This window comes from Talpa occidentalis, unplaced genomic scaffold, assembly GCF_014898055.3.
Source record: "Talpa occidentalis isolate TD23 unplaced genomic scaffold, MPIMG_talOcc4v2.1 talOcc4.10, whole genome shotgun sequence".
Classification (NCBI taxonomy): domain Eukaryota; kingdom Metazoa; phylum Chordata; class Mammalia; order Eulipotyphla; family Talpidae; genus Talpa; species Talpa occidentalis.
The window spans coordinates 91,604,669-91,620,133 of NW_023600993.1; the positions used below are offsets into that span (position 1 = coordinate 91,604,669).

The following is a 15,465-nucleotide window of genomic DNA, read 5'->3' on the forward strand; positions in this document are numbered from 1 at the left end:
GGAGCCAGTGTGCGATCCTCTCCCGGACCTCAAGCCCCAAACTTCCTGGCAGTTCCACGGAGAGTGCTGAGGTTGTAAGGATGACTCTGATCCTGCATTTGATCCTGGATGTGCCACTGTCTAGCTGTGAGACCTTGGCAAGTTACTTACCCTCTGTATTCCAGTGTCCTTGTGTGTAAATGGGCATGCGCCAAGGTCTCAGGGGCAACCAGGAGAGAACATGAAAAGCACTTTTCCTAGAAGCTGGCATAGAATTGGAGTCTGTTAGCTGTGAACACTCAGCTCTTACCTGACTCCAGCTCTTAGTGGAACTGCAAGAGAAAGAAACTTCTAGACTGGGCTCTTTTGCTGCAGTCTGTGGACTCACTGCGGGTAGGCTCTAGGGGCTTTGAAACCCTCTGCAACATTTAGTGTGTGTTTCTGGAGAATCTTAAGCCTCATCAGATGCCCAAAGGGGCTCCCACAATAGTCTTCAGTCTCTGAGTTGGTGCTGGTCAGGGGCCAGAGGTACTCAGAGTTGTGGCCCACATGGGCACCATAACCAAATGCCACAAACTGGGTCACTTATACAACAGACAGTTCTAGAGGCTGGAAGATTGTGGTCTGGTGGAGTGGTTCCTGATGACAAGTCTCTTGCCGGCCTGCGATGTCTTTCTCCCCCGTGTCCTCACATGGCAGAGTTCAGCTGCCTCCTCTTAGAAGGACACTAATCCATTAAGTTAGGACCCCACCCTTATGACCTCTTTTATTTTTTTTTTAAAGATTTATTTATTTATACAAGAACCGGGGTATAGGCCACATGCGCGGGAAGGTGAGAGGATTCACCAGAGACAGAGCGGGGAACAGAACAGGCAGACTGATGAAATACACTGCTGAGGGGAGCAGCAGGCAAGACAGGAGAGGTCTGCTGTGCCATGTGGGTTGCTCCCAGGCTGGCCGTAATTGAACCCGTACTGCAGAGGCCAGGGACAGCTTCACAGTGCGGTGCTCAACTGCCTGTGCCACCAGGGAGGCCCAATGACCTCTTTTAACCTTAGTTATTCCTTTGAGTCTCCAACTCCAAGTACAGTCACATGGAAGTTTAGGGCTTTTTGTGGGGATGCAATTTGGTCCACATCCCTCAGTGAGGGGGGGTGTTCTTGATCTGGGTGTGGGAAGGTTTTAACCAGCAAAGGCTAATCCTTCTTAACCAGCCTCACTCTCTACTCCCCCAACGGCCATTCTGATACTCGCCACCCCCCATCATGATCCTGTCCAAACGTCCTCCTTCCCCTGCCTGTGCCCACACAAAGCCATCTCCCCATGTCCAGTCCTGCAGTCCCTGCATGAAGCCTCTTACGATGACAGTGGACTAACCCAAGGATTGGGGGGAATTGAAGGGATGATGCCCAGAGTGCTTTCCACAGTGCCTGGCATGCAGAGGGCTCTCTAAAGGTGCTTTCAGCTATGTAAGTGTGCTGTGATCACAAAGGACAATCCTTCAGAAAGAACTATAGAATTCAGAGGTGGATTCTGACTATTATGTAGGTGTGTTTTCTCAACCAGTGCTGCTAAAAGTTTGCGGTGGGGTGGGGGATGGTTTGTGAGATCAGTTTAATTCAATCCCATGAATGTTTATTGAGTGTCTTCTATGCACTGGGATTCACCTTGTTTCCTGACCCATGAAAGAACAAGAGAACTGTGTTCTCAGGAAGGGCAGGAACCACTGGCCTAACCCACAGGCAGGTCCAGGGCTCCTCCTTCAGTTCAGGACTTTTGCTGGCTTCCAATGCTGCTGAGTGCAAGGCCTTAGGCAGGATTCTCCTGGACACATCCTCGGGATGCATCTGCCTGCCTCAGGAGATGGGAGGCTCCCCGTGCCAGCAAGGACAAACCTAATATTTACAGCCATCAATGCTTTTAATATGTTTTACCCCAAAGTAGCAGAAGCAGCTCCCATGCCATCCCGGGCCCCACCTGATTTGTCCCACAGAAGGCAGAAGAGTCAGGGGGTCTTTGTTTCACGCCTGGGTTGCCCACTTGGAGCCCTTAGCCTTTCTGACCCCTCCACTCTTGTGCCCATGGGCACAGCATTAGGAAACCAGGTTCTGGATATGGGCAAGGCAGGCATGGCAATCTCCAGTGTAGGGAGACCTCGGCTTGGCAGGGGAAGTGTGACTTATAGAGCCAGGACCTGCCCCCTCGGCAGGAAAAGGCCCACAGACAGAACTTGCTTTTGGAAAGGAAGAGGAGGGGGATCTGTCTGTGATCATTCAGCCCCGAAATGATGCTCATGATGTTGGCTTTCCAGGCCATTAATTCAAGGACTCTGTCCCCCCACCCCCACATTGCTGCCTGCTCTGGGAGATAAGCCTAGTCCTAATTAACCCTGTTTATTCCCCCAAAGTGGTCTCCATTTCCATTAGCCAGGCATTTAACCCTTTGGGTACTGAAGACATCAAGAATACAGGGATGAACTGGTGCTGGAAGGGGGGTGTGCATTTCACCTGGCCCAGGCGGCTTCAGCATCCAGTTCTTGCTTCATGGGGTGTGGCAAAGGTTCTGGGAGCCCCACATCCACTCCCTCTTGAGCAACCCAAGTCCCCCAAGACAGTGGGTACTGTGTGACACTAGGAGACGTGCCCCCTGCCTCCGCTTCCAGGACAGACAGCTCCTGTCTCCCCTCATCCCCTTCCAGCCCCCACTTCCTTTCTCACAGATCTGGGTTCTGGCTTTGCCAAAAGGAAGGCTGTGTCCCTCTGCCTCCTTTGTGTTCTGCTGGCTGGTGCCTCTAGCTGGCATGTCCTGCTTTGTCTCCCTGCTGCCCTCTTCTAGCATGTTCCTTTTATGTCTTCTCCCTTTGTTCTCTCCTCTTTTCCTCTTCAGTGATCATATAGGGGTATCCTGTGTTTGTGGGTAACAGACCCTGGTCTCGGTGTGAGTCAGGGTGTGTGTGCACAAGTGAGTGAGTGTGACTCTCCATATGAATGCCTCCCTATACTGCTGTTTCTCACCCTGTATTTGGGGTGACTCTGCACAAGAGGATGGATCCATGGGTGTCTGTCCCCCCCGGTTTCTTTGTGTGTAGGCGGTGTTGGTACAAATCTCACATGTGCGCTGGCCTCTCCTTGACCCATGCGTGTGGCTCTGTCAATCTGTGTAAATCTGCTCGTGCACTGAATCTGTGTGTTGGTCCTCATGTCTTTGTGCATCTGTCACTTGGCTTGTCACTCTCTGTGTGTATGTGTGTGTGTTGTGTTTCAACTCAGGAGGCCAACCTGCTGCAAATTCCTCTCAAGAGGGTGCCCTTAGAGGGGTTATTAGGAGAATTTGGAGGTTGATGGCTTCATTAGAGCACAGCCTAGCTCATTATCAGCTACGTAGGTTGTCCTGTTTGCCTCACAGACTAGAAGGGGTGAAGACAGAAGAGTGTACTCCCAACTCACTCTGCCTCTCAGACCCAAGCACAGGCTTTTTATTATACACTCACCTTTCCCCAAACAATGAGAAATGGCCATTGGGTACAGCATCAGCAGCATTGAGGGCCTCCTGGTGGTGCAGGGATTAAGTCTCCACACTATCAAGCTATCGCATAAGTGCATAAGTTTGATCCCCAGCGAGGGAGATAACCCACATGGTATAGCAGACTTCTCCTGTCTCTCACCCGCTGCTCCCCTCAGCAATGTATTTAGTAGATCTGCCTGTTCTGCTCCCCACTCTGTCTCTGGTAATCCTTTCACCCCCCCACCCCACCCCCCACACCTCTGGCCTACAATCCAGTTTTTGTATGTATAAATAAATAAAATAACTCTTTTTTAAAAGAGATTTCATTGAATTCCCACAAGAACTGTATGAGACTGTTATTGCCATGATTTTCACATTTTGTGATGAAATGGAAGCTTAGGGAAGTTAAGCAAGTATCAAGAGTCACACAGCTAGCACATGACAAAGCAGGAATTCTCCAAAATGGTATAGGTTGCTGGGGAGCTTGCCACACCAGCTTTCAGTCTAGAGGCAGGTATTTGTTGCAAACAGCAGGAAAGGAAGGAGAAAGAGGCACTCCTCCCGCAACTGCTGGCATCTACTTAGAGCCAGAAGCACTGGGGTCTGGTTTTGAGTTTCATCTCTTTTGATGTGAGGTGGCCAAATACCAAACACCAACAAAGAAGAGGGGATGGAAGGACAAGAGGAGGTCATGGATTCCAGGGTTCTAGCCTGGCTCCACCCAGGGTTCTGCATGACCTTGAGCAGGACACCTCACAGCAGTGCCTGGTCTTGCTTATCTGGACACTGAGGATGGAAGTGAGGCTCTGTGGGGGTGCTCTAAGCATTATAGAAAAGATGAGATCTCTCCCAGACCCAAAATTGGGGTGTAGAGCATAGATCAAGACCATGGATCATCTCAGGTGATTCCCAAAACAGTCAGAAGAGACTCACATGCACATGAGATTTGCTGAGTGAATGAATGACCCCACTGCTTGACCCCCACAGCCCACCTTGGGTCCTACAGCAGTGAACATCATAAGAGAAAAGGGAAGAGAGCAGAAGCATTTTGGACCCTAGAAAAATCTGCACGTGAATTGACAATGACCAACGGAGACATATATGTGATGGAGTCACTTGTCAAAGAAGACACCAATGGTCATTTTCAGGTCTGGTGTGCATGGAGGTAGAGAGGGGGCTGAGGGACCCTAGTCTCTTCCTAGATATCTTTGGTGGGCCCAAAGAATTTTACCAGGAACAGAAAGGGAAGGGAGGGGGATTTGGAGGAGGAGATCTTTGTTTATAGGAATCACAGAGAAAGGATCCCTCGCCCAGCATCTGGGGATTGGGTGAGCGAAGGTCTCCTATAGGGCAAATTTCTGGGATGGGAAATCAGTCTTATTTCTGAGCCTTTTGGGGGAGAGGATCTCTGTGTTTAGGAAGGAAGGATCTCTATCCTTTGTTCTGAGTCTTTTGACTCAGATGGTCTCTGTTTGGGGAAGGGCTCTATAGGATTTCCCCCCCCCCCCTTCATAGTGGATGGGAGGGCATATCTGTCTTGGTTTTCTGCCAGGAGAATTTAAGGGGTTACCTGGGGAGGGCTTGGGAGCATCTCTGTCCGTTGTAGGGGAGGTTCCCCATTTGGAGAGCAGCTTCCAAGAGACTGCGAGTTGTTGGGGAGGACAATTTAAGGGGGTGAAAGCAGTCTTGTCTTGCCAGCTCCAATTTGCTTATCAAAGCCCCCAGGCCGCCCTACTGGTGTGATGAGGTGAGCTAATCTCGAAATACAGCAGAAGACTGGGGTTCTCAGAAAGGCAGGAGCTCTGGAAGGGGGAGCCTGGGCACCCTTTTCCAGTCCTGGACTTCAGTTTCTCTCCTACCACTTCACCCCTGCCCCAAAGACAGCTGCTCCTCCTCCTCCACCTATGCTGGGTCCTTAGAAGGATCCAGGCAGCACCCCAGCTGGGGAAATATGTAAAGACCCACACAGAGCAGCCGCCCCGCAGGAGAACAGAACTGTAATGGGACTCACAGGCAAAACGCAGGCGACGCCTTTGCACACAATTCAGCCCATAAGTTCCGAGCGCTCCTGGGTTCAATGCGCACAATCCCAGCCATTTACAGAACAATCCCGGCTATCAAATCCCATCTTCGAAGTCCACCCAGATCCAGCCCGTAGCAATATGTGCTACAGAATCAGTCTTTGTCTCTGGGCCTCCCTCGCGCGCGCACACGCACGCTCTGCGCTCTGCAGAAACTAGGTTTTCGCCGCGGTGAGAGCAGGGCTGGAGCGCACCGAGCGCCTCCGCGCCCTGGGCCTGCTGCGCACCCTTCTCTCCTCTGTGCTCCACACCCGCTGAGCCCCACTTCGGCCGCGGGCATTCGCAGACTGGCCGCGAGGCCGTCCGGAGTCCCCGTCACCAAGTCCTACTCCTTCCAGACCCCCAAACCAAAAGAATTTCGAAAAGCCAACCTTTCGCCTCCATTCTCGCACAGATTTGGAGAGCGGTTGGGGCGAGCGACCCACAGGATCACTTCCTTCGTGGCGATCTTGGACGGCTGGAGACAGCCCCATCGACAGAGGCGGCCCTGGGCTGAGCGTCCTGGAGAGCCGGTCCGGTCCACGCGGACACTTCTGCCTTCAGGAGAGGCTTGCGATCAGGTTTAAGCGCAAACGATGGGTCCCAAGGAGACGGATCGACGCCCAGACGGCCCGCGCCGGCAGGCCTGTAACTGCGCGCCTTTCAGGGCGCCTGCACCAGTCCTCGGGCAGAGGATCCGGTGTAGAAAGGCTCCCGAACTCCGGAGGGGGTAGTCGGGAACCGGGGACCGCGAGAATCTGCACGCTCTGCCCCCCTCCCTCCTTGCAGCTGTGAGGTGGGAAGGGCCAAGATCCGAGCTTAGCACCTCCCCGAGAAATGCAGCACTGCAGCCCCCACCCTGCCCTCCGAACCCCTCCTTCGCGCGCTGGCTCCCGCCGCCTTCCCTCGGGCGCCCTTCTGCTCCCACCTCAATTCTCCTGAGTCTCCTTCGTACCCCTTCTCCTAGCCCCCCCATCACGCCCCCTGCCTCGGGTGTTTTCCGTCCCCCAGCCGCCCCCCCCAACCCCGCCTGATTCCGAGGGGCGGGAGCGCACGGGGCTGCGCGCGGGCGGGGGCGCCGGCTTCGCGTAGCAGCTCTGACGCCGCCGCCCTCCGCAGCCAGCCCGCGCCCCGCGGCAGCTCCGCAGTGCACTCGCCCGCCGCGCTCCGCCAGCCCCACTGGCCGCCTGCCCGCCGGGTGGGCCCCGAGCGAGCCGCTGACGCCCCCCGAGAGGGTCATGAGCTTGAGCGCCCCGGGGCGCCGCGCAGAAAGCGAGCGAAGATAGCGACCTCGCGCCCCCCCAGACCCAGCCGCCTGGCCGCGCGTCTCCCGCGTCCCCAGACCCTTCTGTCCTTTCCTCGGACCCCGCCGCCGCCATGGCCACCCTGCTCCGCAGCAAGCTGTCCAATGTGGCCACGTCCGTGTCCAACAAGTCCCAGGCCAAGGTGAGCGGCATGTTCGCCAGGATGGGTTTCCAGGCGGCCACGGATGAGGAGGCGGTGGGCTTCGCGCATTGCGACGACCTCGACTTTGAGCACCGCCAGGGCCTGCAGATGGACATCCTGAAGACCGAGGGCGAGCCGGGCGGGGACGAGGGCGCCGAGCCGCCCGTCGAAGGAGATATCCATTACCAGCGCGGGGGCGGCGCGCCCCTGCCGCCCTCGGGTTCCAAGGACCAGGCCATGGGGGCTGGTGGCGAGTTCGGGGGACAAGACAAGCCCAAGATCACGGCGTGGGAGGCGGGCTGGAACGTGACCAACGCCATCCAGGTGAGCCCGGGATTCCCATGTCTGCCTGCCACCCTCCAACCCCTCCAGCTCCGCGCACCGGGTTATCCCCTGTCAAGTCCCCCCTCCCCAACCTGAGGGTCCCCGTCCCCCTTGGGGCCCAGCCCTCTGCCAGGATTTACGCCCCCAGGCGGTGTCGCGGTCCCGGTACCCGACCCCGAGGCCGTCTCAGCCGCCGGACTGCTAGGCTGAGGTTTTACCAGAGATGGGAGCCCAGAGACCCCGCAAAAACGGGGGTGGGGGGAGAGAGGAGGAGTGAGGGAGAGAGAAAATCAGGATTGGAGGGAACTGTATCCCTGGGACTCCGGAATGGATTCACAGCTGCATTTTCTGGAGGGAGGGAGAAGGCCAAAACGCTAAACTGGGAATCGCCTCTGACACACACATAAAGCAGCTGACGCCGTACACAGGCAGGCACAGCCCCACTGCCCCACGAATTAATACGGGGGCGCATGTGCGCACGACATGCATCTATCAGAGTTGGATAGGATTACCCCTAAAAGTCACCTTCCTACATCACTACGCCTCCCTGCACGCAGAAGCACACACCTTTACATACCAAGCACACACGCACAGCCCCGTTTGAACACAACACACCCATATATGCAGTTATGCAGACAGGTTATGCAGATCGGGCCCCCTTCCTCGGGTCCATCCCTGCAGGGGACATCTAGGCGCACACAAACGTATGCACACACGTGCGCCTCCACAAGCACACAGTCTGTGGTCCCCCAGCGCTCCCAATGCACAGACTCATCCCTCTCCTTCGAAATCCCGGTTGCATCGCAAAGAGGCTACTAGCTTCTCTTCCCGTGACCCTGGTGAAGCCACAGCTAGATGCTTGGAACCGCCTCTAGTGCCGGGCCCACCGCCCCTTCAACCCTACTCTGGATTCCCCACTGCCCACCAGGCGGTGCCGGGCTGAGCCCCGAGCGGGTGTGGGGTGGGCACAACGACCCGGGGAGCAGGCTGAGGCGGGAAGGCCCCGGGCCGCCCTGCAGAGGAGGTCTCAGCCCAAGCTGCCCGCAGGCCCTGCGGCTGGGCTCCCCTGGCGTCGTTCAAGTGCACGCTTGTTGCGGCGCAGGACGTGGATTTCCCGGGAGCTGGAGGCCGCTGAAGGGTTGCTGGGGGACCAGGGCCCCGCGGGGGCTGCGCACTAAGCGGCCACACCCGTGGCGCCCCGACTCCCGAGCCTGGTGAGACCTCCCAGCGGTGACTGGGGCTCTGGGACCGCGCGCCTAGGTTGCCGGCGGCGCCTGGTCTAGGAAGGCAGGTCCGGGAAGGGCGCGTTCAGTAGGTGGGTAGAGAGACCGGGTGGGGGAGCTGGAGGTCTGCAGGTCACAGGGACCCCGAATTTCGTTATCGTTTCTTTTCCTTGTGGCTTCTAGCCTCTCCTTTCACAGCTCTGCCGCCGGCGCCTCCACTTCTAGTCCTAGGTTCCTGCTGGATTTCTCCAGTAACGCAGCACTGGCGCTGTCTACGCAGGCCAGGCGGGTATCTGGCTTGCTCAATCCACATTAGGACCCTCTGACCCGACTCTGGCCCTGCCCTAAAACTCCCTACGTCGGACCCTGCCTTCCCCTTCCGGAGCCTCTGGCCACACTTTCACCCTCTCCTACCTCCGCCTGTGCCCCTGGGCTGGCCCTTAGGCGCCAACACCTCCTTCGTTGGCTTCCCTACACCCGTTCCAGCTCCACCTGAAATTCCGGGGCCCCTCTTCCTTGCATCTGGGGCCCAGCGCTCCCCATCTCTTAACCTCTTCAGGCCCTGGCCCCCCACCCTTTCCGTTCTCCTCCCTAGTCCCCAGGAATCAGCCCCCTGCACCACCCCCCAGCATCTCCACTTACCCCATCCCGCCTCAGAGCTGACCCCGCAGTCTCTGCCCATCTCCCAGCCCTCAAGTCACCTCTCCTTCTCTGTTCCGGCCTCGAACACCCCACTCTGCATCCTTCAGCACCCAAGCTCCCCATGAGGCCTCCCGCCACCCCCATTCCAGTTTTTATCACATCTGTCAAAGGTTTAGGCCAAATTATCCCTTAGCGCCCCCTTCGGGCTGTAGCCTTAAGCCTCTTCCCCAGACCCTCGATTCCCAGGCGACTCCGCTGAGCGCCCGCCTCTGGCTGCCTCTCTGCCCCGCAGGGAATGTTCGTGCTGGGCCTGCCTTACGCCATCCTGCACGGCGGCTACCTGGGCTTGTTCCTCATCATCTTCGCCGCCGTCGTGTGCTGCTACACTGGCAAGATCCTCATCGCCTGTCTGTACGAGGAGAACGAGGACGGCGAGGTGGTGCGTGTGCGGGACTCTTACGTGGCCATCGCCAACGCCTGCTGCGCCCCGCGCTTCCCCACCCTGGGCGGCCGCGTGGTGAACGTGGCGCAGATCATCGAGCTGGTGATGACTTGCATCCTGTACGTGGTGGTCAGCGGCAACCTCATGTACAACAGCTTCCCGGGGCTGCCCGTGTCGCAGAAGTCTTGGTCCATCATCGCCACGGCTGTGCTGCTGCCCTGCGCCTTCCTCAAGAACCTCAAGGCCGTGTCCAAATTCAGCCTGCTGTGCACTTTGGCTCACTTCGTCATCAACATCCTGGTCATCGCCTACTGCCTGTCGCGGGCGCGCGACTGGGCCTGGGAGAAGGTCAAATTCTACATCGACGTCAAGAAGTTCCCCATCTCCATTGGCATCATCGTGTTCAGCTACACGTCGCAGATCTTCCTGCCTTCGTTGGAGGGCAACATGCAGCAGCCCAGCGAGTTCCACTGCATGATGAACTGGACGCACATCGCCGCCTGCGTGCTGAAAGGCCTCTTCGCGCTCGTGGCCTACCTCACCTGGGCCGACGAAACCAAAGAGGTCATCACCGATAACCTGCCCGGCTCCATCCGCGCTGTGGTCAACATCTTCCTCGTGGCCAAGGCGCTGTTGTCCTACCCACTGCCCTTCTTCGCAGCGGTCGAGGTGCTGGAGAAGTCCCTCTTCCAGGAAGGCAGCCGCGCTTTCTTCCCCGCCTGCTACGGTGGGGACGGGCGGCTGAAATCGTGGGGGCTGACCCTGCGCTGCGCCCTGGTGGTCTTCACGCTGCTCATGGCCATCTACGTGCCACACTTCGCGCTGCTCATGGGTCTCACCGGCAGCCTCACGGGCGCGGGCCTCTGCTTCCTGCTGCCCAGCCTCTTCCACCTGCGGCTGCTCTGGCGCAAGCTGCTGTGGCACCAAGTCTTCTTCGACGTGGCTATCTTCGTCATCGGCGGCATCTGCAGCGTGTCTGGTTTCGTGCACTCGCTCGAGGGGCTCATCGAGGCCTACCGAACCAACTCGGAGGACTAGCGCGCCCAGGCGAGCCGGGGCCCCGCTCCAGGGCGCTCACGCGCTCCCTCCCCAACCCTCCCCCGCCCCACCAGCCCCGCTCTCCCTGCCGTGGCGCTTGGGAAGCCAAGCTTTAAACATCTCCGGTTCCTAGTTTCTGATTATTGGGGATGGGGGGGGGAGGGTGGGAGGGATAGGGATCCACAATCCATCGCGTCTGCGTTTCTGTTGTCCTTTTCCACAACACCCAGGTTTCCGGGGGAGGTGCGGGCGCATTTGTGGGCAGGCATTTCTGTCCATCTAGGAGGAGCCCCGACCCTTTGGTCCCAGTCTCCGAGGGGGTGGGAAGGGAGGGAGAGGGGGAGCAGCCGCAGGCGCAGAAATTTGACCTTGGGGAGGGGGGACATTTCACAGTCGTCCAGTGCTCGGAATATCTGCAACGTCCAGCCATTTCCAGCAAGAGTGCTTCCCATTTCCCAGACAGCTCAACCCTGCGGCGGGAAAGGCAGGCCGGGAAATCCTTTTCGGGTGGCGATTTCCTTCGGTGCAGCAGGGAGACAGGAGCCTAGGTGGGCCGTCTTGCCTGCCGGTTTTCAGGAATTCAAACTCATCTTGTGCAATTTATCAGGTTGTGGAACTGTTCTACTGTGCGTGTGGTGTGCTCGTGGTGAATAAGATGAAATGTATATCAGAAAAAAATCTATCTCTAATTTAGAGTGCGGTGCATAATTATATCCGCAAATAAAGACGTTCCAAAAGGTGCCCGCGGCTTCTTGTCAGTTCTGCATTTTCGCGCTGGGAGGGATCCCCGCGCTCTGGAGAGCAGGGTACTCGCTACAACCCAGCCTCGTGAAACAGGCGGGGGGTGGAGGAGCAGCTTTGGCAAAAGGGCTCCGGGAAAGCTGCAGAGAGCTCACAGGTGGCTCACACCAAGAAGACGCGCTCCTGATGTTTGGGAGACGCATGGAAAGGAGCAAACATCCTGGGGAGCAGTTTGGATGTGGCCTCTGACCTCAGCCACCAGGATAAGGTTTGTTCTGAACCTCTCCCTTCCCAGGGGTGGATTCATCTTAGAATTTGGGGGAGTCTCTCAGCTTCCAATTCTTAAAAAAAAAAAAAAAAAAAGGAGGGCTTCCCTGGTGGCACAAGGGGTTAAGATGCAACCTATGAAGCTGTCTGCAGCCACCGCAGCAGGAATTCGATCCCCCATGGGGGAGCTACCCACATGGTGCAGCAGACCTCTCCTGACTCACCCACTGCTCCCCTCAGCAGAGTATTTCAGTCAATCTGTCTATTCTCTTCCCCACTCTGTCTCTGGTGAGCCCTCTCATACCCAGTGGCCTGCACCCTAGTTCTTGCCTGTACCCCAGTTTTCGTATGCATAAATAAATCAATCTTGAAAAAAAGGAAAGGAAGAAAAGGGGGAAAAACCTTTTATATATAAAAGCTCTATGCGTTTGTTCAACAGACATTTGTAGACAGTCCTGAGCTGTTGGAACTCACTGTCTAGTAGAGGAGAGGGCAGTAAGGAATCCATAACACTACCGCCCCTCTGTAAGGAGAACTATCGAGAGAGTCCGCAAGAATTGTGTATTTCCTGGCCCCCCTACAATAAACAGATCTGGCCCTATCTGAATCAACTGCCAGACACTTGCACTCCAGTATCCCTTTGGGTAACCTGTTTGCCAATATGTGGAGAATCACCCACCCTAGGGATAATTCCTCTGCTTGAATTACCCAGTTTCCAGTCCTTTTTTCCCCGCAAATCCAATTCCAAGGGAGCACTACCAGCCCTCCACCTCCTCCAGGAGGGCCAGTCCCTGGGGCTATTGGACTGGGTCCTCAGGTACCTTGCAAATGCTAGCCAGGAGCCAGGAGGGCTACTGGGCATTCATGGGCTCCTCTTCACTGCCATAGAAGCCATGTGGAAGGTTCTAGGTCTCTATCACTAAGGCAGAGGCCTCATTTGAAACTGTATCTCCAGGTGCCGTCTGTGTTCAGTAAAGAACCAGGAAATGTCTGTGTGAGGGCCTTAATGAGTGTGTGTGCATGAGTGTGTGTGTGCACAGAACATCTGTGTGGGCATGCCTGCAAGAGAGGTGAACTCACACCACTGGGATTCTGCAGCCACAGAAGCAAGTGGGGGCAGAAAGGGGATGCGATCCAGTTCCCTCCGCAAACTACATCCCTGACCATTTAAACAGGCTCTTTGAGACGTCCCTTGTCATCCACCTAACCCCCACATCTTTCTCACTATTGTCCAGCGGTCAGAGTCTGGAGGTGTCCAGATAATCATGTTCCTCCCCTCACACCCAGTGAGGTCTCCCAGGCCTGGGGAGCTGACTGACCTTCCCCCAGTCCTGCCTCCCACAGCTCCTCAGGTGTGGATCCCCTGACACCCTCTGAGTCAGAGCAGAGTGTCACCTGGAAGGGCGGATTTCTGCAGTGGAAAGGAAGGTGGAAGCTTCACTTTGCACCTGCTCCATCCTTCCCATCTTTAAAAGGACAAATGAGATAGCAGGCTGAGCGGCTGCCACCTCCTGGGACTCGCCTGGATTCATTCCACTGAATCCTAACTCCGGGCTTTGTGCGCCACTTCCAGGGGGTCCTGGAGCCGGAGCTGGAGCTAGAGGGGGAGGTAGACCGTCTCCAAAGGAAACCCTGCACCCTCGTCGGTAGGACCCCCACCGCCAGACTCATAACAGGCTGCCCGGAGAAATAGGGAGCAGAAATAGACGGGACCCATCTCCGCACACCCCCACCCGACCCAGCACCAAGTGCACAGGTAGAAGTTGAGAGGAGACCCCCCCCCCCAAGCTCTCCATTTCGCAGTGAGCTCGACGTCCGGGTCGAGGAAGCTGACAGACCCTGCGAGTCGCATACGGGGGTCGAATCCTCCTCAGGACCTGAATTTCCATCAGTTCCAGTTTCGATTCTTACAGCTAATGGTGGCGAGACGCGCCGTGGACGCTGCAAGCTATCCCCACTGGCGTCCGCAACAACCGCGCGCGGGTACACCCAGCACAGGACCGCGTCCGGAGCCCACAGGAAATTTGTACTTCCGAGGAACCCTGGATCCTCCGCCGCTCAGACCCGAGAAGGCCCTGCCTCGCCCCCCAGCGGTGAGCGAGCCAGCTGCGGGGCCTCCGAAGAAGGTTCCTGCCTTTGGAATTAGGGTCTTCTCTTTCCCGCACACCCCAGATTCCGAAGTACTTCCTGCCTCCTTATTCCCTCCTACCTCCCCCCTCAACCTTCCAGTTGATAATTACTGCCTATCTCTAGTGTTCCATTTCAGGTCCTCCATATTTCAAGAGTGGATTTTGGTCGTTTTTTCCCCAAACACAGTAAGATGCTGTGTTAAAAAGGGAAATTTGAATTAACTGATAATGCAAGCGGCTCCTGGCTTTGCCCTCTGAGAAGTTGTCTTATTATCCTCTGGACTGTCTTGCAGAGCATTCTCTCACTGGGGCACAGCCTGGGCACCAGCATTCTCCTGGTGCAAGCAGAGGATTATAGAGTTACTTTAGGGGTCAAATACTTAAAAAAGCAGGAATCCAGATTTTTCTTAGGAAATATTATTCCCGCAACATGTAATAGATGTTAAGGGTTGAATCTGTGCCTCTCAAAAAGATATTGTGATGTCTTTAGTCCCCGTGCCTGTTAATGGAACCTCTGGGAAAAAATGGCTGTTGTAGATGCACATATGTAATTAGTCATACTGAGGTAGGGGGGCCCTTAATCCAGTATGATTTGTCCTTACAAGAAGAAATGAGATGCTGAGACAGAGAGAGGTAGACACAGGGAGAATACCACCTGACAGGGAATGTTGTGATGTGATCCTTCAACAAGCCAAGAATTGCAAAAGGAGAAGCTAAGAGAAAGGCATGGAATAAATTCTCCCCTGAAGCCTTATAGAGAGCATGGCCTTGGTGACACACCTTGGTTTTGGACTTGTAGCATCCAGGACTGTGAGAGAATACATTTCTATTGCTTTGAGTCATATTATATGCTTTGTTGTAGTAGCCCTAGGAAGCTAATAGAGTTAGCTTCTGATTTTTTTTTTTTGGTGGTGATCAGTCTTTATTGATTTATCATATGTTCACAAAACTATTCTTTTGGGGACACAGCTCCACACCTCAATATGTGCATAGGTCCACTCATCCATCACCAAAGTTCCAATGCCATCACGCTATCACATTGACCACCGATGCCTTTGCTTCCACACCTCTCCCTCTTCCCCTCTGGTATTCATCACAATTTTCACAAAATCCATGAGTTATTATTATTGTATCTTGCCAGTTTTTTCCCTTTGGTTGTTTATATTCCACAGATGGTTTATTTTGCTTAGCGTAATCATCTCACATTCCATCCACATTGTCCCAAAATGCAAGATTTCACCTTTTAGATAGCTGAGTAATATTCCACAACTTCTTTACCCGCTCACTCATTCATCATCTGAGGATGCTGTCCAGGAGTGTAGCACCTGTTTTCTTCTTTGTATATGGCTTTTGGTCTTACAGCCAAGTCCTTAATCCATTTTAAATTAATTTTCCTGATTGGTGTTAAATAATGACCTAGTTTCACTTTTTTTGCAAGTGACTGTCCAGGTTTCCCAACACCCTTTATTGAAGAGGCTTTCCTTTCTCCATTGTATGGTACTAACTCCTTTGTCTTACATTAACTGTTCACATACGTATGAGTTCATTTCTGGCCTGTCAATTTTGTTCCATTAATTTATGTGTCACGTTTGCTCCAAATACCATACTGTTTTGGTTGCTGTCACTTTGTAGTATAGAGTGAAGCTGGGGCATAGAATACTCCCATTTTT

At 55.1% G+C, this 15,465-nt stretch overlaps 1 protein-coding gene across 1 annotated transcript; it reads left to right on the forward strand.

The window, feature by feature from the left end:
• Nucleotides 1–6,689: 6,689 nt before the first annotated feature.
• Nucleotides 6,690–11,394, forward strand: SLC32A1 (solute carrier family 32 member 1). Its single transcript, XM_037521422.1, has 2 exons — nt 6,690–7,313; nt 9,471–11,394. The coding sequence occupies exons 1-2, from the start codon at nt 6,921–6,923 to the stop codon at nt 10,656–10,658; spliced, it is 1,581 nt and encodes a 526-aa protein (XP_037377319.1). The 5' UTR covers nt 6,690–6,920; the 3' UTR covers nt 10,659–11,394.
• Nucleotides 11,395–15,465: the final 4,071 nt, after the last annotated feature.

Excerpts from the sequence above, each read along its gene's own strand:
- SLC32A1 (XM_037521422.1), top strand. The coding sequence starts at position 6,921 with ATGGCCACCCTGCTCCGCAGCAAGCTGTCCAATGTGGCCACGTCCGTG. Across the intron at positions 7,314-9,470 it reads ACGTGACCAACGCCATCCAG|GGAATGTTCGTGCTGGGCCT; the intron begins GTGAGCCCGGGA and ends TCTGCCCCGCAG.